The sequence below is a fragment of the Pangasianodon hypophthalmus genome, chromosome 21 (assembly GCF_027358585.1).
Source record: "Pangasianodon hypophthalmus isolate fPanHyp1 chromosome 21, fPanHyp1.pri, whole genome shotgun sequence".
Classification (NCBI taxonomy): Eukaryota; Metazoa; Chordata; class Actinopteri; order Siluriformes; family Pangasiidae; genus Pangasianodon; species Pangasianodon hypophthalmus.
Window position 1 is genome coordinate 14332288 of NC_069730.1, and position 25365 is coordinate 14357652.

The 25365-nt window shown below is 37.5% G+C and overlaps 1 protein-coding gene across 2 annotated transcripts; it reads left to right on the forward strand.

Annotated features, from left to right (window-relative positions):
• Window positions 1-1485: 1485 nt before the first annotated feature.
• Window positions 1486-13783, forward strand: zmp:0000000521 (spindlin-W). 2 transcript variants are annotated; one of them, XM_026925244.3, is made up of 5 exons: window positions 1486-1598; window positions 2409-2450; window positions 5334-5581; window positions 8170-8403; window positions 8952-13783. In XM_026925244.3, the coding sequence occupies exons 2-5, from the start codon at window positions 2431-2433 to the stop codon at window positions 9155-9157; spliced, it is 708 nt and encodes a 235-aa protein (XP_026781045.1). In that variant the 5' UTR covers window positions 1486-1598; window positions 2409-2430; the 3' UTR covers window positions 9158-13783. The 2 variants fall into 2 exon arrangements, with proteins under 2 accessions (XP_026781045.1, XP_026781046.1); XM_026925245.3 differs by having other exon boundaries at window positions 1489-1598; window positions 2412-2450.
• Window positions 13784-25365: the final 11582 nt, after the last annotated feature.

Consider the following 25365-nt stretch of genomic DNA (forward strand, 5'->3'; position numbering starts at 1 on the left):
ACAGAGTAGCTTCAGTGGGGAAAAAAAAATAGTAGCTTCGCTGTAACTGCTTTTTCTTAGCAGCTTGTAGTGTAGCTAGCTACTTTATGAAAAAGGGTCATTCTGCTGTAGATGACAGAAGGATAATTCATTGATATCCTTTGGCAGTTGGTAATTCATTGATAATGTGGGTGAATCCTGGAACGAACAGGGAAGATGGCATACAGGAAATGTGAGGACACTTGGTGCAGGGAACAGATGCAGACTCAGCTGGTGAAAAGGGGGTGGTTGGTAGTGGTGGTGGTGGTGGTGGTGGTGGGAGGGGGGGGGGGGGGTGTCTGTGTATAAGAGAAGGCTTATTGGGTGTATGCAACAAGGGGAACTATCTGCTAATCTATCAGGCAAAAGATGAGTTGCATCTCAAAATGTCCACTGCTACTATACTTCATGCTACTATTGCTGCATGTATTGTGTTACATTATTTTACAAAAGGTATTCTGAACCAAACCGGTCCAACTCTGACTTTCCTTTCCTGATGCAAGGCAGGAATACACCCTAAATGGGACTCAAGTACATTGCGGGGTGCCATGCACACACGGTTTCACACATAGGGGCAATTTAGGGTAATATATCCACCTCCTGGCATGCTTTTGGGAAGTGGGAGAAAATGGTAGAACCAGGAGGAATCCCACATGGCCACATGCAAACGCTGACTGCCACCATGACCAGGATAAATCCATCACAGAAGATGAATGAATGAATGGATGACATGACATGACATTCCAACAAACCTTTATGTAAGTCTTTCTCTTGAGAGCATTTTCACATGAAATAAATATTTTAATTCTAACAACATCAAAAGACTGGATTTTTTGGTTTTATTAAGTATGCAAATTTATGGATAATTAATTAGACGTAGCCTCATTTGCAGTAATAAGTGTGTGTGTGTGTGTGTGTGTGTGTGTGTGTTAATTAGAGCTGAATAGGCTAAACAACAGACCCACGCCCAGGTTCAGACTATTTCTAAGAATGGGAATGGAAATTTTCCCAGAGGAATTTTTTTCTCCCACGTGTGTTAACTGCACATTAAATTCCCAACCCCTTTGGATGTTCTTATGAAATGCATAGAGGGCCCTCTAGTGGTTATTAGTGAGTAATGCACCCATGACGGCACTCTTAAGGCTGTCAATGTTTAATATCTAACACTGTGTTATTTTTAAGATTATGCAATAGTATAATTATGGATGTATACATTGCTCGTATCAGGATAAAACATTCTGTTTTTGAAAAAAAAAATCCAAAAACAACTAATTATCTATTACAGTAATCAGCAGTTTTGTTTTTGCTCACAGAAATGCGTCACTTCGAGACAGTAACTGAAGGAATGCATACAGTATCTCCTCTTCGCAAAGTTCGTTTCATGAGAAAGGGAAACTTAAATCAGGACTACATTTCCCATAATACAATGCGTGGACACGGCCATAATCTGGACTTCACGTTGTTCCTGGTGCATCCTGGGTTTTGTAGTTTAACCCTCGATGACTGGCACCGTTTTGACGTCGCGACGTCTATGAGGCAGACAATTTTCTGCAGAGGGAAGACATGAAAATAGAGGCCAGGTAATTTTGAGTTTATTTACTCTGCTATGTTGATATTATGTTAATATACAGTAATTAAGGTGACTTGTGAAACGAATGGGCTTTATTTGAGGCGGTTTTTGCCTGTTGCGCAGGCTGCACTACACAGCTAAACGAGCAGCATTTTTTGGTGACGTTAAACATGGTTGTTTATTTAGTTAGCTAGCTAGCTAAATTTATTATATATATTGGATATATAGTAGTGTATGTATCTATGTTTATATTTCTGAGCTTATATGTAGAGGCGTGTTATTCGGTGTGTTAGCAAAGTTCCGGTTTTTACGCGCCTAAATAAACAGCTTGTAGCTGCAGGGGAAAACAAGCTAAGCTAAGCTAAGCTAAGCTAATGAGCTAGTTACCTGACGAGCTAGTCTGTCGTTATGCCGCAGTATTAGCACGTGCCATCTGCTGTTAAACAGTGTATCTGTTCACTCATGCACAACACAGATATTTACGAGAAAAATAACAACCAGAGCTGTGTTTTTTTTGTTATGCATTTTATATAAATAATTCTTCTGCAGTATGGGCGATGTTGTTGTTCATCCGGTCATGCAGCAGATCTCAAGTGACAGCGTTACAGTCTGCTGAAAAACAAAATAGAAAAAACAAAACAAAACAAAACAAAACAGCCCAACATCCTGCGCACTAGTGCCCTGTCACAATCACGTGCTGAAGCAGAGATGGAAACCCCTCCCTTGCAGCTGTGCCTGGACGTTTTGCTTTATTTAGTTTAGTTTAGTTTTGTTTTTTGTCCCTAATCTTGTGTTTTTTTTCCCCATCACACTTTGCCAGCAGCAGTTGTTGAACTGAAAACATGTCCAAGAAAAGGGGCAGGTAAGTCACAACCACTTATACACTTTTGCACTCTTTGTACCCAAGTTAAATTGTGTATTATATCATTTCATACACATCATCAGTATTATAGATATAAGGAAGAAAACACGATGGCATGCTGTTATAGGAACTTAATAAACGTCGGGTAGGTGGTGTGACTAGGCTGGGGCGATATAGACTTAAAACTGTATCACGATATTTCATGGTGTTTTTGTGGTAATTATATAAATGACGATATGAAAATAGTAACGTTCAACACGATCTTTCTGGACATAAGTCACACCAGAATGCAGTCTTGAGAGCCGTCTGATTCACATCTGATCTTCTGTATCTGAACCGCTTCCGTATTACGGGGGAAGCTCCTTTTTTGGGGATTGATTCTTCTTCCTCGTCGAGGGTTGGAACTCCACCTTCCGCCATACATGTTCTCGTTGTGAGATGACCACGTTGTGGCACGTAAACACGTCATCAACTATATCGTCAGTATCGCGGGATGACAAATTCTTATCATGGGGAGGAATTGTATCGGTATCAGCCCTAGGTGTGATACAGCCTGATGCAAAGTAGACCCTGAAGTTGATTATTTACCAGTAACAGCATGCCCTGAAGTGTTTTAGTCCACTTAAACCACAGCAGTTTGTCCATAATTACAAGTTTTCATTTATTAAAGAACGACACATCATTCTTAGAATCATTTGTAGTCACATTTAACATTGTACAACGTCTATGAGACACATTAGTTCCTGTTATCACTCATGTTATAGCCGTTATACAGTCATTCCTGTAGCGGCCTCTGTTTTTTTTCTCTCTTCTGAAGTTAATAAGAAAAAAAGGTTTATTTTACCAAGAAACCAGCAAGTGCAAAGTCCTCTGTCCTGAAGACTTTCTCGTGGCAAAAAACCTACTGTCTGTTACAAAGCGCTGACACTGGAGACTCCTTTCTTGAATGTTAAATAAATCTCTCCTTTCAACATGTCAACATTTAGATATCTGTGTAAAATAATGATTATTTTTTTTTAATTTGTTTATTATTAATTCTATAGAAATGATAGCTTACTAAAAAACAGTGCATTGATATAAACCTGTGGTTTGAATTACAGCCGGCACTACTGTCAAAGCTGCTGTTGTAGAAAATTAATCAACCTTCTGAACAGTCAGAATCAAGAATTCAGCAGCGCTGTGGTATAAATATAGGGGTTGGAAATATTTTATGTTAGCTCAGTAGAAACAGGACATTTGTATGGACGTCATTCTGAAGCTCCATGAGGTGAGGCAAGGTGTTTAAATAAGACATTTAAATTCCAAGAGCAACTCCTTGCTGTCTTGCTGTTGTTGCAGCTCTGTTACTTCACCGGCTGCTGGACACCACGGCAATCACAAGCAGGTTGATCATAGATGACCATTCAGCATGTAGTCCCGCTTCATGCGCATTGTTCCTGGCTAGGGTCTGGATCCACTGTAGTGACTGAAGATGAATAAGTGATCATTTATTCAAGACTTAATAAGGTTTTTTTCCTCGTTCATTGCTCCACGAAAAGAAATAAAAGCAATCCTTAAAGCAGTGTGATCAGAAGCTCCCCACAGCCTCACAGCTGCACATGCAGCAGTTTAAATCACATTATCTTTTAAAGGCAAATCCATCAACCATGGTAAATCTCATTTTTCCCACTACACCTCCCACCATCACCTGGCCTCCTAAAACAATCGGTTTATGCCTCCTGATATCTGTTGTTCTCTTATTAATTAATCTTGGATAGAAGAGTGAATGTATCAGTTGATGAGCGCAATAATGTGTTTTGAAAGCTTGTCAATCAAGTATGTTCATGTTAATGTGACAATACATCAACTCACGGCTTGTCTGGGTCATACCCAGATTAGAAAGTAAATGAAAGCATTGTTTTGGTGAAATATAGTTACGGTTTCTTGTAGTAAATGTGTCAAAGAATGTTATGTTGTACCCAGTTTTGTCCAAAATCCAATTTCCTGTCTTGTTCGGCTAATTCAGCCACAGTGACATCTGATGGGTTTTCCCAAGATGCCTCACATATTACTCTCACGTCATGCATTTAAATTGGATTGATAGATTTGCGTACACATCGGCTCAGCCTTAAATTGTCTATTGTATTTTGTTTTTTGTGCACTTTAATAGGAACACCTGTACCCCAGCTTATTCGTTAGCCAATCAGCCAAAATTGAGCCAAAAAAAACAACAACAACAACAAACAAATAAACAAAACAGGTGCTGTTTTTTCAATCTTAAACTGTCCAGATTCTTGTTGTTGGCTGACAGGAGCGGGACCTGATGTGGTCTTTTGCTGTTGTAGCCTATCTGTTTCAACATAGTTTGTGTTATGAGATGCTTTTCTGCTCACCGTGGTTGTAAAGCGTGGTTGTTTTAGTTACCGTAGACTTCCAGTCAGCTCAAACGAGTCTGGTCATTCTCCTCTGGTCATTTCCACTGGCAGAACTGCTGCTCAGTGGATCATTTTTGTTTTTTGTACCATTCTGTGTAAACTCTGGAGAATGTTGTGTGTGAAAATCCCAGGAGATCAGCAGTTTCTGAAATATTCAGACCAGCCAGTTTGCCACCAACAACCATGCTACAGTCAAAGTCACTAAAATCACATTTTCTTCGCTTGTTCTGATGTTGATGTGATCATTAACTGAAGCTATTGACCTGTATCTGCATGATTTTTTTTTTTTTTTGCACTGCTGCCACATGGTTGGCTGATTGCATGAATAAGCCAGGGTACATGTATATTTAATTTAAATATAAGCAATTATATTTAGTATGCATCTTTCTTTACTTAAATTAGTAGTTCTCATTAACATAATGTACAGTCTTTGTTTAACTTTGTATCTGCCCATTTTCTCATCCTTCAGGAAACGCAGCAGCGGAGAACTGAGCGACTCGCTCTCCCCCGACCCCAACAGCCTTCTGGGTAAGAGGATCCAGCACAGCTGGAGGGAGAAGGGTGCTCTCACTAAGTGGAAAGGCACCGTGCTGGACCGGCTCAGCGTCAACCCGTCGCTCTTCATGGTCAAATACGATGGCTTTGACTGTGTCTACGGCATCGAGCTGTTTAAAGACGAGCGCGTGTCCAACCTGCAGGTGCTCACTGAGAAGATTGGTGAGTAGAACTCAGGCTAAACAGGAAGCCATGTACTGTGAACAGGAAGTCAGCTGTGCACATCTCAACTTGAAGGTGTTGGAGGGGTTTTTTTTTGTAAAGTAAACTGTTGTGTAAATTACTGTTGTAGTACTTTGCACCTTAGTAATTCATTCATCAAACCAGTAAACCTGTTTAGAAAACTGTTACATCAAGTAGGAAGTGGGTGATATGATTGCATTTTTTTTTATTTAGTACTGCCCTGAATAAGCTATTTCACATAGATGTTTACATATAAATGAACCAGTGCAAAAGTTCACATACACTTGATTCTTAATACTGTCTGTTATTTCCTGAATGATCAATGTCTGTTTTTATGTTTTGTGATAGTTGTTCATGAGTCCCTTGTTTGTCCTGAGCAGTTAAACTGCCCACTGTTGTTAAGAAAAACTTTCCAGGTCCTGCACATTCTTTGGTTTTCCAGCATCTTCTGCATATTTGACCCCTTTCCAACAGTGGCTATATGATGTTGAGATCCATCTTTTCACACTGAGGACAGCTGAGGGACTCGTACACAACTATTACAAAAGGTGCAAACATTCACTGATGCTCAAGAAGGCAACACAATGGGGGTGTAAACTTTTGAACAGGATGATGGGTGTGAATTATTATTTTGTCTTCTGAGAAACATGTAAATATCTTATGTAGCTTCTGAAGGGCAGTACTTAATGAAAAAAATAAGAAGTTTAAACAAAATAATAACAATTTTAACAATTAACAACACTGAACTCGCCTTGCTGATTTCTTGCTGTTGCTTCGCAGACATCTGGGGGAAAAAAAGGCCTACATGTCCACCAAAGTATGCTAGGGTTTTTGTGGTAAAGTTTTTTCCTCTCTGCCTCAGAGGATTATCTTGCTAGCAATGTTCACACCTCTGCATCATGTCAGTTTTTTTCTTGTTTAATGTGGAAGGAAAAAGGTTTACATGTGCAAGATGAATGAGTCCTATTTAGGTGAGAGCAAACTCTGGTGCAGTGTTTTGCTTCAGTCGCCCTTGCTGTTTTGATGACTCTGTACATGGTTGCATAAAAACTACAATTTTCTCAGAATTCTCTGTGAGAATTCTCATAATGTTCATGTTGTTGTCAGGTAGTATATGGTATTAGATACTTAGCAACTGGCTGGACAATATTGCACATCCAATACCCAATGCTTGAATGCTTGGGCATGTAATAAACCTGCAATGACCGACAGTTTGGTTAAATTTACATAGTAGGTTGCTTTGTGTGAAGTGTAGTTTTTATTTTTTGTAGTTATTATTTCTTTCATATATATTTATTTTACTTAATGGATTTAGATCATTGATTGGCTTTCATTTCCTGCATGCAGACAGTAGACAGATGAATATAGTGTACCAAGCTTTGGGTTTTCTTATATCTGCAAAAAACTTTTAATAATTTGTCATTTGTACAGGGGAGGTGGCTGTGTTTTTGACAACTATGCTAACTATGCTAACTATGATTTTTGCATTGTGAGGTCGAAGCATTTATTTTAGTAAGTGTGACTCAGTAAAGGCTATGAGCTAAAGTTGTGAGAGTAGAAACCCATGCTGTAGGGACAGAATTCAGTGGAGCCAATAGTTTGGATTTTTTTCTTCATGTTACCATGTCGTACCTAATTTGCATAGAATTGCGTTTTTGTTGCTAGTGCGAACACAATGTTGCACAATGTTGTGTTGTTGATGTACAAACAAAAGCGACTCCAATCTGAACAATATATCAGTTTGATTCAGTTTTACTTATATAGTGCTGATTTACAGAACCAGCTTAACAGAAATCTTGGTGTAGATTTAGATCCCTAATGAGCGAGTCAGCAGTTACAGTGGCAAGGAAAAACTCCTGAGAGGACATGAGGAAGAATCACAGCTCAGGATACTGGGATTTTGATCATTATAGTTAACAGTTATAGAGAGAAAAGGCAAACGGTATTACATATCTTGAAGGGATACGGACTGTTTAGTGTAATCATATTATGAATAGGAGTCCTGTGATGATTTTAAGAACACAACAGAAGTTCTTGGGAAGTGCAAGTCTTTAGTGTATCCATGTGAGTTTATCCACAGCAGCTTGCATAGCCTCAAGCCAAAGAAGCAGGAGGAGCAGAACAGGAGTAGAGCATCAGGATGAATCAGACCGGTCCAGATCTTGAGGAGCGTCACAGCACAGTAGAAAGGTGTTAGATTTTGGCAGCAGGAGAAAATGTGCAGCTCAGCAGGCAGAGAGAACAAATTATTATGTGTGATCATGAGCAGACATGATCATAATAGACCAAAGTTTGCTCAGGTACTGTGGGCTGAGACAGCTCAGTGCTTTACAGGTATTTAGTAAGATTTTATAATTAATGTGAAATTTTTACTGCAAGCCAGTGCTGTTTGGATACAATAGATATAATATGGTCAAATTTACATCAGAGTTGATTACTTGCAGTGGTTAATTTGCAATGCAGACTTTCAGTTTAAGAAATAACCAAATGTGTCCTGCTGTGTAAACGAAGTCAACAGATCCTTTCGGTTAGTGAACTCATGTTAAGAACTATTCTACCTTTTATAGTGAACAACAAGATTAAGGTGCCTCATGACCCAGAGGAGCTGGTGGGGAAAGCGGTAGAGCATCTGTTTGAGAAAGAGGATGGAGAAAAGAACGAGTGGAGAGGGATGGTGCTGTCTCGTGCCCCCATCATGACTAACTGGTATTACATCACCTACGAGAAGGACCCAGTGCTGTACATGTACCAGCTGTGGGACGACTACAAGGAAGGCGACCTCCGCATTTTACCTGAAGCAGGTGAGGGATTTGTGTTGATCTGTGAAAACATTCTGCTGCTCTCTTCTGCTAAATAATGATTGTTTTTTTTTCTGTTAGAATAATTACTTTATAGTTTACTGGCAGCATATGCTCTTCACTTTTGGGAGCCCTACCATTCTTGATCTTTTTCCAGTCTACAACTCTCCAGTTTCAGTGACTCAAGATTGGCTGTGCTGTCTGAGTAGAAGGCATGGCATACTCTCTTTCCCCTGTCAATCACAGCAACACTAGCCAATCATGGGTGCATGTGAGCTCATGTATGAGGAAGAGGGCAAATAGCAACAGTTACTATGTCATTATTGAACGGGCATGAAGATAAAGCAGAAGTAGGGATCAGTCAATTAAAGCATTCAGCTGTCTTGCGACGTTTTGCCACTTGCAGATCAAAAATGATGTAGTAATCGGCTATACGTATGTATTAGCCCTCAACCTTTGGGAAATGTAGAAAGTGGTTTGGAATTCAAAAAAAAAAAAAAAAAAGTTTGTATAGGTTCTCATGGTATTTTTTTTTCCCATTTGTACCTCAGAGAACAAGCACCTGCTGCCTGCTGACAGGAAGCCTGGCGAGGAGACAGAGAGCCTTGTGGGTAAGCAGGTTGAATATGTTACTGACAAAGGAGTGAAGAGAACCGGGCTGGTCATCTACCAAGTCCCCGCCAAGCCCTCCGTCTACTACATCAAATACGATGACGATTTCCACATTCACGTGTACGACCTGGTCAAGACCACCTAAAATAACGGGAATGCGGCATACGAAGACAAAACTCACCATCACCTCTCCATAGCGTAATGTCGTCGCCTCTCATTGTACTCTCTCTCCACTGTGTGTTGCTGTGGAGGGGTGGAATGGCACAGATGTTTATGGTTTTGTTCATTCGCGTGTGTCATATTCGTGGACGTCACATCACCGACGCAAGATTAGAGAACAAAGCTGAAAGCCTCTATTAGGGATTTTTTGCGCTGAGCGTGTTAACTGAATGGTAATTGTCTTCTAGTGGGTGTGGTGAAAAGGCAGTCAGTTACAGCGATTCCTGATTGGGGCTTTAACAGTTTAAAACGGGGAAGCAGGTGTATCTAGAGATACACAGTCTATTTATTGACAATTAATTATTTTACTACGTTTTTGTGATAGTCATGAGCCAATTAAAGATGACAACATTTTCTGACAAGACAGAATATTTAGAGTAATGGAGAATACTTACAGAATGAGCCTTTTGTAAAAATTAAGGCGACTATTTATTTTTGCTTCCTGTTATTCTTTCAAAAAATTTCTGTTGCAGTTCATTAACTATTCTGAGTGTAGCTCTTTTCAGTTGAGTCACAATATTTTTTGTCATCTGCTACTAATAATGAGCCTGGATCCAAGATGGCTGAACTTCCCATTTTAGAGCAGAAAACCTGCCATCTGGGCACGTCCTTTGGAGAAATAGGAGTTAAAATCTGAAATCGAGAATCAATGTGATTATATGAATCCACGCCAGGTGAAATTTTAGTTTCTTTTAAAGTTTGGTTTTTTTTTTGAGAGGCATAAAATCTTCAGCACACAAAATTGTCCATATTCTTTGTCCAAAATTGCACACAAAATTGTCCATATTATTTGATTCAGAACTTGCAGAATATGTTGTTGTACATATATATATATATATATATATATATATATATATATATATATATATATATATATATATATATATATATGAAAGTGAGAGACATAAAAAGGAGGCTCTTCTGTTTTTTTCCTGCCTAATAGACAAGAATTAATGGTTTGTTTGTTTGCTTTTTAATAGCTCTACATTACTACAAATGGAGGTTATGTTAAAGTGTGTTGATTTAAAGTGTGTTCATTTAATTCATCCAGTAACCATATAACATTTAAATTGTATACTTACTTTTCTCTGTAGTCAGGTAGGATCGTTATGGGGTTGTCTACCTAAGTGACCCCACTTTAATTTTACATTTAATTTAAAGCAAATCTATCCAGCAGGCTGGATCTTAAGAAAAAAAAAATCAGACCGAAAAATGATTTCGAAACTAAAATGGATTTCCTTTTATTTCTTGAATTGACAGGGTGTATCAGGGGATGACTGTAATGAGGTAATCTCTAATAGTTGCCTTGTTGTTGAGTTGAATGGCACTTTTTGCTCTTTTTCGACGCAGTTGATCCGGATATAACGCACTGGGGTAAGAATGTCATTACGAGAAAAGTTTTCGTGATAGAGGCTGAGTAAGTACTTCCGTACACATCAGCACTGACTGGTAGTATTTTGTGTGAGTCATTCAGAATATTGGACTTGACAACGAAGTGACATTAGAGTCGCATCTCATTAACGAATTAACCGAGTTGCTACCAAACCAGCATCATATATTATAAATCTTGGTCTGTGTTCCATTGTACAGAATCCTACAGACCTCCAAGGCTTTTTTTTTTCCCCACTTGAGCTAATAAATTTAATAACATGGGAGCGGCCCTTAAGATGGCGGCAAGATGAAGCCAGTAATACGACTGATGTGCTCACTTGGATGTAATCCAGATTTTTTTCAGTGTCAGTGACAAAGCACATTAAGATAGTCCTGTTTACAGCAGCAGATCAGTGTTTGCTGTTAGCACTTGTGTTATTGTAGTCAAATTTTTCATAAAAGGATCCAATTAATGCTTAACATTATGTCCCAGCTGTATAATAGTGTATACAGTATCGTGGCTGCGTACTGTATTTTGCTCATGCAAATTCTATTATTTTAATATTTTAAAAATGGCAACTATAGGATTTCTGTAGTTAATGCTTGGCAGATCCATAAATGAAGCCATTTCTTTTCTTTTGTGGCATTGATTATTTAAAATCCACACAAAATTCCTACCATTCAGAAACCAAAAGGATAAATTAAAAAAAAAAAAATCACTCAGTTAATTGACACCAGTGTTTCATTATGGAAGATATTTACCCAGCCTGTTTGTTTATTCTCTTCGTCCCCCATGATAAATGTACAGCTACTAGCAGCACATATAATCAACACATTCATTTAGTAACTGCATGTAATTCAGAGACAGAAACATTAATAATTAGATCACTCACAATGTTCTCCTCTGCAAAATGGTTAAAAGGTGTAATCTTATATGTACTTAAATGTATTTTTTGTAAATAATGCATATATGCTTGAAATGGTTGTTTATTTGTTGCCATTTTTGCTCATAGCAGTCGCACTTTATTTTAGCTTTAGTCTGCCTCAGTGAAAGAGAATTGACCTATTAATTCAGGCGGAATCATTTTATCTTTAAAGAGCAACTCCAGCAGGCTTTTTATTCAAACTTGTTGTGGAGGAAGGGTTGACCATTGACAGATGCATCATTTTATTCACTTCTTGATGTGTATTTTGGTCCATTTGAAAGATGAGTGTATTTGCTCCCGCAGCAAAACTTTGGCTGGTCTGTATAAAACAGCCTGTGTTGTGTTGCTTCTCTCATCTTTCTTTTAGAAGTTAGAAGTGAAAAGCATACCAGACTTTGGTAAATGTTCATTTTAAACCTGACACACTAAGCTAATTTTGGCAGGCTAATAAACGCATTTGATATGTATATAGTGGTAATGTACGTTCATAATAATCTGATGGTCCAATGCAGACAATTTGCACAAGATGTTTATTACATATAGTAACAAAGCAGCAAAAGGAAGCTCAGTGCTTTAATAAATGAAACATGTTGCAGGTAGCATGAATTTAAAAGATTGACCTGCACAATAAATAGTGATTACAGCTCCATTATTGGAAGAAATTATGTGCTGGACTTTGATTGATGTTATATATGTTTGACGGAGTTCTACTTGAGTGTTGAAGCGTACTTCTTCTGGATTGATTTAGTGCTTAGACCCCTAAAAGACAGTGTTAAGGAGTTCGGAATCCGTGACCACAGTTTTTTTCCCGAAGACAAAAACAATTAAGACGAGTATATCAGTTGCCTTGTAGTATTTATTTATTATTATTATTTTTTTTAATACTTCTGAGGTACAAGAAAAATTTTTTAAATCCTACTGTTTTCTCCAGTTTCTCATTTGCAGCCTACCACCACTATCTGGTCCCTAGAAATGAACAAATAATCAAAATAAAAGATAATACAGTTGAAATTTCTGTTATTTAAATGAAATTTGCTGGAGTTGCTCTTTAAACTGAGTAAAACCACAGTGAATGGGTAAAAGATACGCTGATGGCAATCACCAAAGGAAAAATTGATTCTTCTCTCATTTTGAGCTAGACTTCACAATGTAGCTGTCGTATCATTATAAACTAAGATTAAATTATAAAATGTGAGGCACCTTAAATTTGATTCTAATTTTAAAAAAAAACAAAAAAAAACTTGCTATCAAATATATCTTTTCTGAAATGGATTGCTTTTTTTTTCCCCCTCCCATTATAGAACTTACAAGCACAGTATGCCTTTATGTAAGTTTGGTTGCAGCTCACTCTCTTACGACTTGGGATTAAAAGTTATAGTCAGATTTCTCCCTTGTAGCATTTGTTTATGTTCCTGATGAAAATGTACATTTACAATTACAGACCAAATGATTATTTAATAGTTGTTTGAGGAGGCGATTTAAAGGATAACACGGGGGTGAAGGTCTGGCGGGCGTCTTGCTTGAGATTCATGGTCAGAACCTTCTTAATGAAAATGTGAGAGAGTCTCAGGCATGGTTTTTCTCTCAAACCCGTGATGTCGGATAACTCCTATTTTCATCAAGCATGTTTTAAAAGACGTTCAGATCTGTTTATTGATAAAGAAAAATCTTGTCGCATAAAATATGACCCTGGTGTACAACTTACTTGCTGTATAATGTCATTGAGATGAAGTTTGACCGAGCTGTACAGTTTTAACCTCTTGTCGATGTAAATAAAGCTTCTTGGATGTTTCCATATGCTTTATAGTATTCAGAATTACATTTGGGTGGAAATATCGTGTATTCACCTGTACTCATTTTAAAAGATTGTACTATACTTTATTTCTGATCTCCATCAGTTTTGCTTGGACCGAAGGGGAAATACTTGTCGATGTCAATCCTTAAGAGATTTGATTTAAGCACATTAATGATGTATACTCACTGTGCATTTTCAGTTGCTTTCACCCTCGCTAATTGTGAATAAGTAAATCTCTCTCTCGCTCCTCTGTAAATGTGATTTATCGTACGCTCTGCAAGCTTCCAGTAATCCCCAGCACCCCAGTTCTCTCTTTGATATGTGTTCCCGTTAGTTTGCTGCTTTTTGCCAAAGTTATCTTTTCCTTAGGCAACGTTCACAAGTGTCAAAACTGTTCCTGTTGTCTGTGTAACGATGCTATAATAAAAAAAATAAATAAAAGAGATATTTTTTGCACTGATGCTGGTGTCTGTTATAATTTGTTAAATGTTAAGAGGGGAGCTTGTGAGAAGAAGGTGTTTTCAGGTCAACTGAAGTTTGTGAATTTGATTTGAATGTGCGTGTAAATGAGAGTCAGTTTGGAAAGGGATTGACTCTTGTGTAGGGTTTCTGTTATTTAAAATAATTCTTAATGCAGGTCAAGATTGGACAAGTTTGGTATTGTTTAAAATTGCATAGTGGCCACTCTTATGGACAGTCATTTTAAGGCTCTTTTTTATATATATCCTTTTTTTCTAAGTGAGGTCTGGGGATTCCCAGGGGTTCATGAAACATAGCCAGTGATTTGAAATAAATGGGTTTAATCCAAATCTTAGCAACTCAAAAACAAGCTGGCCTTTTTATAATGTCACTTGAGCTTAATGTATTCTGTCAGTGGAAAGTACAGGCATAAAACACCCAGCTGAAGGTTGGAAAAAGACCAGGTCACATTTTTCCAGTCTTCAACGTTCCAGTTTTAGTGAGCCTCAGATTCCTGTTCTTGGTTAACAAGAGTGGAACTTCTGCAGTTGAAGCCTCAAGGTTTACAGTGTTGTGTTTTGAGATGCTTTTCTACTCACCATGGTTGTGAAGAGTGGTTATTTGAGTTACTATGGCTTTACTGTCAATTTCCACCCGCAGAACTGCTGCTCACTGGATTTTTTTTTTTTTGTTTGTTTTTCTCACCATTCTGTGTAAACTTGAGAAATACTGAGATACTCAAACCAGCCTGTCTGGCACCAATAACCATGTCAAGGTCAAAGTCTGAGATTATATTTTCCCCCCATTCTGAGGTTTGATGTGAACATTAACAGAAGCTCTTCACCTGTATCTGCATGATTTTATGAATTGCACTGCTGCCATATGATTGGCTGATTGGATAACTGCATGCATAATCAGGTGTACAGGTGTTTCCTAAGCACAGGATTGAACTGGGGACTTGGGAGCTGTGAGAAGTCAATGCTGCTCAGTCTGCCCCCATGCTGCCCAAAAGTACAATGTGTCATTTATTTTGTATATGAGGAATAAAACACTTTGGGAATAAAATACAATATGAAAATAATCAACTTCGGGGTGGTAATAGTAACTTTGCCTCATGTCCACATCACACCACCCAGATGTTGATTATTCTTCTATAACAACATGCCCCATCATTTTTTATTCCTTGCATATCATCTTTTGTACTTGTACTATGTAAGTGTGATTGATATATGGAGGCAAGTTTACTGGAGAGATTAAATTTAGATGTGTTGCAGCACCATGCAGAAAGTCAGGTGAGCACGCACACACACACACACACACACACACTGTTTAGTCAATCATATGTCTTATTCATGCGCTGTTTTTAGTCTCTGTGGTTGGCTGGTTTGGCCTTTTGCTAAATCTAGCTCAAGGCTTCACTCAAGGCATCAACCTTGTTTTTCTTCCTTGCACCTATTGGATAATGATTTTAATGAGCTGCATATGTTTCTTCTGATAAAAATTAAAATGTGTAATCTTCTTTTCACATGAACACGCAGGTCCGTTCTGCTGCCCTTTTACATAATCAAAGCCAGAGCTGCGCCTGTCATCAGCTGAGAGTCAGTGGTGTAAACGTTAAACCTACAGAAGCAGCTACTAAATAAGGTATCAAGCTAAAAAAAAGTGGATGTCATGTCAATGTTTTGCTCCTGACTCACTCTAATTGCTGAACCTCTGTTGCATCTGAGATAAGTTGTAATTATCATTCGAAGCATACCTTGAACTTGTGTGGTCTGTTTGTTCATCTGGCATGTAGACAAGACCTTATATTGAGAACATTAGAAAAGAGTAATTGGCTCTGGAATCAGAGACAAAATAACCTCAAAACAGGGAGGTTTGGAGTGAGAAGGTGAACAAAATGGGAATAATTTGGGTACTTTTTATGTTTTAGCTATTCAATTAAAGACGTAGAACTTGGTATTTAAGAGAGAAAACGTCACAGGTAGTTACCATATGTCAGTATAATAATAGAAATAGGTGGACATGTGACTTATGAACCAATATCAGAAAAGCAAGATGTTACTACAGTATATAATATAATGAGCATATGTGCAGATTACGGATGTATGGAAATCCGGGAAAACTTGTCAGAGGACGTTGGAGCTGAATTCTGGCAAACAGTCAAAAAGATGCAAAATCAAGTTTGGGTTTTTATGCATTTATATACAGTATATACAGTATATATATATATATATATATATATATATATATATATATATATATATATATATGCACACACACACACACAGAGTGAGAGAGAAAGAGAAGATAGGTAGATCTGCTTATAATATGCATACTTTACACTTTAGCTTTAAGAAACCATAAATAAATTTCACTAAAACGAGAGGAAATGTTTTATTTCCATTTTAATCTTGCCTAGGCTACAAAGATCATGCTGATCAAGGAGCAGCTTTCAATAAAATATCTGCTGAGAGGAAAAAGTCTCTGTGGCACCGTGAGCTCTGTAAATGAGAGAAAAAAGTGATGTGAACCAACAAATATCAATGATTGCTTGTCAGTCATCTGTCAGTTATCTGTCAGTTCAGAAAGCTCCAACTGTTGCACGAGCACTCAGGTGTTTTATCCTAGGAGCTTCGGAGGGAAAACGTTTGGTTGTATTTTGCATTTTAAAACTAAACAGCTAGCATTAGCTAATATCATTGACATGATTAATGTATAGCATAAGTAAGAAGTAAAACATGATATGCGATGTTGTTATAAGAAAATAATCATAAATGGCCCATTGCCACCGCAGTGTTAATTATTTTCCTGGAACATCATGTCATAAAGTGTTTTATTCTTCTTATACCACAGATGTTTTCCAAGTAATTTTTTTAAATTAATTAATTACTTTTTTAAATCCAATTATAGTTACATTTAAATACTCCACATTTAATGCTGTGGATTGTCCTAGGAAACAAGTTAGCTCCTGTTATTGCTTTCATTATAACAGCTATAAACAGTCCATTCCCTCACCATACTTTTTATTTTTTAATTCTCTCTTCAAGTTACAAGAAACCGAAAAGCACAAAAAGTCCTCTATCCTGAAAGCACTGACACTGGAGACTCCTTCCATAAATGTCAAATAAATGGATCCTTACAGAAAGCTTTATTATTGTTAAATGACATATTGTATAAATTATATAATTATTATACAAAATTGGTTTATTATTAGTCTTAGATTAGGTGGAGCATCTGCAATACACATTACTGCTAGAGCTGCTGTTATAGAAAATTAATCAAGAACTTCTGGCCAATCAGATTGAAGAATTCAACAGCAGTGTAGTATAACAGTGTATGACCATGAGAATCCACAGCATTATGGCATGTTATGTAATTCCACTCCATGAGTGAATCTACTGTTCTAAACCACCATTATATTTGTACCTGCACACTTTCCCACACTCATTTCAAGAACACTTCTAACACTAGTGTAAGCTGTAACACAAGCTTGTGGTTTGTGTATTACAGATTTGTTGAAGGTCTAGGCTGTTTGTAAATATTAGTTAATATCCAATATGTATCAAACACAGTTAATGTAATGTGATTGTGGTGTTTTCTCCACAGTTATCAGCATGTTAAGAGTCGAGGACTCTCGTCAAGGCCAGGCTCCACGTGAAAGAGCGGAGCAAGGCAGTAGATCGTGGTTTGTTTTGTTTTTTTTCAACTGAAAGAGGCTGTTTTTTTCTTTCCTTTGTATCATGTAGCACCTGAAAACTTGCACATAAACTGAAAACCACATCAGTGGAAAGGTGTTTGGTGGTCTTTAGGATGCTGTTAGCAGCCACTGCTGTTTTTAAACCCGTGTAACTCAAATGCATGCAGCAGTGGCCTGTAAGTGCAAAACCTGAAACACAACAGCAAAACAAATAAACAAAAAAACCACACCAGCAAATCAGAAAACACAACAGGAAATCAGAAAACACAGCAAAACAAAAAACAATAGCAAATCAAAAACACGACAGCAAAAGCATGATAAAAATGTCAAAAACACAACAAAACCAAAAACACAACAGCAAAACCAAAAAACATAATAGAAATGTGACAACACAACACACAAATACACAACAGCAAATCAGAAAACACAAAATCAAATCCAAAACAGAACAAAAATGTGAAAACAACAAATACACAACAGCACATCAGAAAATACAACAAAAAATCAAAAACAGAACAACAAACCAAAAACACAACAGCAAAACAAAAAACAACTACAAACAAAAAACATAACAGCAAAACTAAAAACACAACAGTAAAACAAAAACACAACCTCAAAACTAAAAACACAACAGCAAAACTAAAACATGACAACAAAAATGTGAAAACAAAACAGAACAACAAAAAACAAAACAGCAAACCCGAAAACACCTCAAAACTAAAAACACCACAGCAAAACTATAAACATAACAGCAAATCAAAACCATGATAACAAATACGTAAACACAACCGCAAAACACATCAACGTCAACTAAAAAAATGGCAAGGGGCGGTCCTTATTCAACATCACCTGCTTGTTACTGATTGGCTACAGTGCACATCAGTCTGAGAGACCTGGAAAACAGAGCTCTGGAGGATGTTAAGACATAACATGAGTCGAAATGATGCTTTTATTCGTTCTTAATTTTTATTAAGCGCATTCATATGATTTTATTGTAGACATGCTCTCAACTTTGCACAGCATTAATATGAGTATGTGAACACTGAAAACCCGCCTAAAGGAACTCGGGTTATTCAGAAGAAAGAATTACTCCTCACTTTAATAACATACATAATTTAAAAAAAATCTAGGCAAGGGTAACTAAATAACAGACTGAAAAAAGCAATTCTTTTTCCTTGTGATAGTCATATTGTGGTTGTGGTTCTGAAACACTGTTGTGTTTTTTGGTTTGTTACTTTTTTTTTTTTTTACACTTCCAGGCCACCAACATGGATTACCTATAGTAATAACCCATAATATAATCCAGATTAGAGTTTTTGTCTAGGATGTGGATGTTTAGACTATAATTGCAATAATCTTTTTCCTTCCTTTGCCATGTCTTTTCAGAACATTAAGATATTTGATCTCAGTACATTGTCTGTTCGTCATGCATCCATCAGAGAGCCAGGTGTGAAAAATGGTAGTAATAGAAGATGCAGAGCTTCAAATCAACCCAGAGTAAGGTGCTTGTTGTGATTATGCTGCAACCAGTTGCCATGACAACATGTCCCTGGTGATGAAGAGTTCTTTTCTGAGTACAGATTTGATCAGCGAGGCTATATAGGCTACACTGTGTAACCATTTATCTCAAACATTATCATCAACCCACAATGATTAGATTCTGGAGCCTGTGTATGTGTAAGAAAAGTGGAATACATCAGATAGGGAGAGGTTCTGAAATGGAAGAATAAATCAAATAAAACAGCAATTATTTCTGTTATAAAGTATATACAGTATATACACAATTAGCATCTACTTTATTACATTTGCACATTCATGTAATTACTGAATCAGCCAATCGTGTGGCAGCAGAGCAATACATATACTCATTTAATGTTCACGTCAAACATCAGAATGTGGAAAGAAATGTCATCTTATGACTTTGGACCAGTGCCAGACTTGCTTGAGCTGACAGGAAGGCTACAGTAACCACTCTTTACAACCGTGGTGAGCAGAAATGCATCTCAAAATGGACAAGATGTCAAACCTTGAGGTGGATGGGCTACAACAGCAGAAGACCACATCGGGTTCCACTTCTGTCAGCCATAAACAGGAGTACAGGTGTTCCTAATAAAGTAGTCAGTGAGTTTGTATACAGTAGGTTACAGTTCCCAACCCTGGTTCTGGTGTATCTCTGCATTGCACATTTTGGTGTTTTCCCTGCCTAAACACACCCACGTCCATTTGGGAAGAGTGGGTTTATTAGTTGATTAGCTTGATCAGGTGTGAGAGCAGGGAAAACAACAAAATACGCAGGAGTGAGGGGTGGGGGTGGTGCGCATCAGATTCCTGTTCTTGGCTAGCAGGAGTGGAACTCCACACAGTCTTCTGCTTTTGTAGCCCATCCACCTGAAGGTTTGATGTGTTGTGTGTTCTGAGATGCTTTTCTCCTCAACACAACTGTAAAGAGTGATTATTTGAGTTACTGTAGCCTTTCTATCAGCTTGAACCAGTGTGGCCATTCTCACTTTGGCTCAACAAGGTGTTTCTGCTGGCAGATCTATTGGTCACTGGATGTTTTTTGTTTTTCGCACCATTCTGTGTAAACTCTACAGACTGTTCTGTACGAAAATCCCAGGAGATCAGCAGTTTCAAAATTACTCTGCTCATCTGGCACCATCAAACATGCTATGGTCAAAGTCACTGAAATCATATTTTTTCCTCATTCTGATGTTTAATGTGAAGCTTTTTACCCGTATCTGTGTGATATTATGCATTGCTCTGCTGCAACATGGTTGACTGATGCTTTATGATCAGTAATACGTTCAGTCAGTTTGAACAACCTTTTTTGCACTTATTAGTAAAAAAATATACTAAGTGAGATGTAATTTGTAATCCTTGATCTGGATGGAGTGTGTGATCAGTAGTGACATTAATCACTATAACCACATGATGGCAGCATTGGGCAGCACATATTTGGGCAAGATTTGGAGTTGGAAATGCTTATAGTTGCACTAGTGAGAACAAACGTTTGATTTCTCTGCTGTAAAATACTTAGTTGAATTAGTAGTTTAGTACAGACATCTGCAGGCTTACTCATGACTTGAAATGCTTGGATATGCTTTAATGCAGGAGTGATCTTGGATTTAATTTAAAGTTTTAATGAGATTATTCTTACTTTAGCATAGGAATTAGTCTGCTACACAGGTGTTGTTTAAACAAGCGTTGAGTGAAAAAGTTCTCTCAGTCTCCATGTGACTTTTTTCCCTTGTGAAACACAGTATCACAATGTTATCCAGTCAAATCAGAGCTGTAGGCCATGAATGATTCAATCCTTTGGAAATGTGTCTTGCAGTGAAGACTGGCGAGGCAGTATGGGGTTGGAGGCCAAGAACTTCAAGCCTTGACCCTGCTTGCTATAAAGGTAAGATAGCTGACTCTCCCCAATAACTTTAATAACAACTTTACCAAGCTGACCAAGTGTGTTCTTATTTACTAAATTCAAATTTCCTTACCAGGCCACAGCACGAAAAGGACAAGACAAGGACAGCATATGTAATTTCAATTTGATTCACTATGGATCATTCTAATTTCCTTCCTTTTCCAGGCTGGAGTTTACCTGCGCTCATCCCTGTCCCTGTTGAAAGGCAACTCATGCATAGTTTCAACAGAGGACATGGCATCAGTTATGGAGAGATGCAGAAAATTGTCAGTATTGGCAGTTTTTATTGCGATGTAATGCCCCAAATCACATGTATTTACTTTACTGATTAGACGCAGCTGCTTGATTGATTTCAGTGTATGATATGGAGCAAAAAAAGGTCTCCTACGGGCTTGTACAGCCAGAGAACACAAATACAGTTCAGCTACAGCTTAATACTACAGTATTTTTAGTGTATACACTGAATGTTTTTAGCATAAAATATCAGTGCTTTATATTACGATATGATACGATAGAAATATGTGACTGTACTATAAATATTTGTCAGATTTAACTTTTACTTCACTACATTTCCAACAGCAAATGTCTATTTTACTTTGATAAATTTCTCCAGACACCTTTTCTTTTCCTATAATAGTAAGTGTTTTATTGCTCTTATACCACAGCTATTTTTAATTTGCCAGCAATTAAAGTTTTTGCTTATTAATGAATGTCACGTCATACATTTCAACTATTTTTAGCTACATTTAAAGTTGTGGTGTTGTAAAATGTCTGTAAAGATTAGTTCCGGTTACTTACGTTAAAACGGCTATAAGCAGTCATTCCCTTCTTTTTTCCCCCTCACTTGTAGTTAATTTTAATAAAATGCAAACCCCTGAAGACCTTCCTGGGTCAGAAAATTACAGCTTTACCTCTGACTTCTGAGGTTAAACAAAAAAAAAAAAGTTAAACAAACATCTCCAACCATCAACCTATCAACTGTTTGTTTGTTTGATTTGATTATAGATTATGACAAGTGTCCCTGTGATTGAGCTGTTTCTATAGAAATAATAACATATCAGAATGAGCATGTTAACAAACCTGTGATCTGAATCTGACCAATCAGATTCGAGAATTCAACAGCACTGTGGCATAAAAGATACATAGTGTGTGAAATAAAGCGTGTGCTTTCACTAATCAAGATTTCTGAGTACATGTAACTCTTTCATTAATTAAAATCTGATCAGGAAAGAGTGTTTCCTCTGTTCAGTTTGCTGAGCTCAGCAAACCTGCTGATGTGGAAATCTACACTAAAATCATGCCGCTATAATGGCCCGCAGGTCCCTGAATGATGGAAACATCATCCTCATTTGAATGTACACAAATATTAGCTTGAGCTTTACTGCTTACTTATGTCTAAGTATGGTGTGTTAGGAAGAGCTGACATCACTTCTGTACTGTTGTGAGTTTCAAAGAAAGTTTGAAGAGCTATAAAGTGTTTTTCAGTCAGTGATGATTTACCAAGATGCATCCAAGCAGATGTCTGTCCTTTAAGTAGATGCACAATAAATCTGTCCTTTTACACTCGCATTCAATATCCTGCTTTGCTCTCGAGCCCACTGACACGCCTGGCTTCAGGCATTGAATGTTATTTGCTTCCAGGAAAGACTGCATTGCTAATAAGTACTCAAGTCATAAATCTTATAAATAATATAATCTGCTGATCTCTCAGAAGGCGCTATTATCCTAATTCCTAATGATAATCCTAATTCATAATCCGGCCATGGCAAACCGGGAGAGTGCTCATGCAGAGATGGAGGAGAGCATGAGGGGAGATTGATTCTCATTAGCTGATCCTAATAAAGATGAACTGACAGCTTTCCTCATCGACCAGCCTGCACGCTTCATCATAATTGGGACAGTTTATTTCTCAAGTGAAGGGGGTCAACATCTCATCAACGTGTGATCAAGAATGGAATCAACTATAGAGAACGTCTTGTCATTTCATGGAAAAGTGTTAGAAAGATGAGTCATTCAAAATAGGAGTTTGTCTTGTTGATTAAGAAGAGTCCAATAATTTCTTTGATTGATTGATTGATTGATTGACATGAAAGCTACCAACCAGGGAGGGTGAAGGCTAACATGGGCTTCCTCTGAGACACGTGAAGCCACCACGTTTTCAAACTTCTGCTCATGCTGCATCACAGGGCAGCATAACACACATGGAGGAAAGCGCTATCTACCCTCTTCTACATACATGAGCTCACAGATGCCTGTGATTGGCTAGTATTCCTGTGATTGACAGAAGAAAGATTATGCCACCCTGAGAACACAACCAATGTTTGGCCCCTTGGACTCCCGGCCATGGATGGCTGAGGCATCCTCAGGATTCAAACTTGTGATCTCCTGATGATAGGTGTTGCACCATACCCTTTGTGTATGTCCACTATTTAAAAACCTCCAGTGTTTTGTTTTTTTTAGTTAAAAAACTTTTCAAAAAAGCGACAACTTGATTTTTTTAAAAACCCAGTCCAATCCATTGACAACAAAACCCCTTCCCTGATTCACAGTAGTCCAAGTATAATGTAATATAGGTCTTAGTGAGGCTGTAGTGATGCTGTAGTGAGGCCATACTAACAAAGTAACAGAGAAAGTGCCAGTAACTACAATGACATAAAGTTGCACCAACTGACATCAACCTCTTTACAGCTCATGACCAATCAGGATAAGCGAAAAAAACAACAACATGGAACAAAAAATGGTCTTGTTGAAGAGCAAATATGAGGAGGTTCAATTGGACATATATCAATGTCAGTATTTTAAAGTTGAAATGCAACTAGAGATAACAAATTTGTTAGTTTGGGGATTTTTATTGGTATCCGATGTCACAGACCGGTCCCATTTTAACTAAAGTAAAACAAATAAAGTCATTTAAATGCTGTCTAGTTGCACAGACATTCCTCTTAATGATCTGTCCCTCATGAGAAACATGCATCCTCTTTGCCACTAAATACTGAAAAATAATTTTATCTAATAATAGTAATAATAATAATAGTAATAATACCAGATAGTTAGCTTGTACTAGCTAGGATTCTTTGGTAGTATTCTTATGGTTACAGTGTGTTGAAAAACGTCTAGGGTGCTTGTTTTTTTTTCCCCCCCAAGAAACAGCGTTGGCTGGAGCACAAAGATTGTTTCAGCTCTGGTGATAAGGGTTTAATTTGCCTTCACTGTAGCTTTTGATGTAGAAAATCAAAAGAGTTTGTGCTGCTTGTGTTACTTGACTGTATGCAGCCACAGTTAAAGTGGGACGGCACATCACATACTGGTGAATGTCCCAAATATAAACATCTTATTTTTAGTTATATAGCGATGTTGCACTATAATATCGGCAATAAACATTTTCAATTCAATGTTTCTCTTGCTTGCCGCCCCCAACTTGCAACCTGAACTGTCAGATGCTTGAAGTCATGCTGCGCTTTTCAGAAAAGTTGAACTGTTTACTACTTTGGAAATAACCACATTCCACCTGCCTTGTGGTCGCTTCCTGTAGGATTGCATGTAAAATATCAAACTGGTAGTTGAAAAAAAAAAAAAACGGTACATTTTTTCAGGTTTTTTCTTCAAATGTAGCACTTTGATCAAATAAATGTGTACTATCTTTGAAAACACACCAGGTTCTGGAACAAAAATTAGCCTGACACAAGATTTCGGAGTTCATTTAAATTTTTTTATTGTAAAATTGAAAAAAGGAGAAAGAGAGAAAAAGCCCCAATAAGCCTTATTTATACATACATATTAATGTCAGAAATCAAGAATGAGAAAAAAAATCTAGCAGTCATACATAAATATATAAATGAAAACAAAATGGAATAAAGTTCCTTCAAATAAATAAATAAATAAATAAATAAATAAATAAATACCAATTAAACCTTTTACATATTTAATTGTCAAAGCAGCAAGTTCAAGAGGGAGAGGGATGGGACAAAAGTTGTTTTTGTTTTTTGTTTTTTTTTTCCGTCCATCAAAACCTTGTCAAGAGGGCAGGCTATAATCTTTAAGCTCCGCCCCCACGCTTAAAGCCCATCCTACTGCTTTCTGGCTGTGTTGTCAAGGCAACAGCCGAATCCTAACATTATTTCACAGAAGCACACATCCCACACTTCCCTCCAAAGCATTTCATTAACATAGTTTAATAATAAGATTCGGTATTTAGCTTACATCTAGTACATTGTGCCAAGAAACCCAAAATTATAACACAATCTTTAACCCAACTGCATAACCCAACCCCCCAACCCTCCACCCCTCAGCTCCACGTATCACACAGAAAGCAACGGAGCTCTTAACGGAGCTCTCAACCCACCCACTGTACCTGAAGAAAGATTCCTGTGCTAATAACATCCCCTACATACAGTATACTGATTTCTTCATGTTCCAGCCATCTCCCATCGCACTGCATTCATTAGAATAACATCAATAAGAGTCA

Excerpts from the sequence above, each read along its gene's own strand:
- zmp:0000000521 (XM_026925244.3), top strand. The coding sequence starts at position 2,431 with ATGTCCAAGAAAAGGGGCAG. Across the intron at positions 2,451-5,333 it reads ATGTCCAAGAAAAGGGGCAG|GAAACGCAGCAGCGGAGAAC; the intron begins GTAAGTCACAAC and ends CTCATCCTTCAG. Across the intron at positions 8,404-8,951 it reads CCGCATTTTACCTGAAGCAG|AGAACAAGCACCTGCTGCCT; the intron begins GTGAGGGATTTG and ends TTTGTACCTCAG.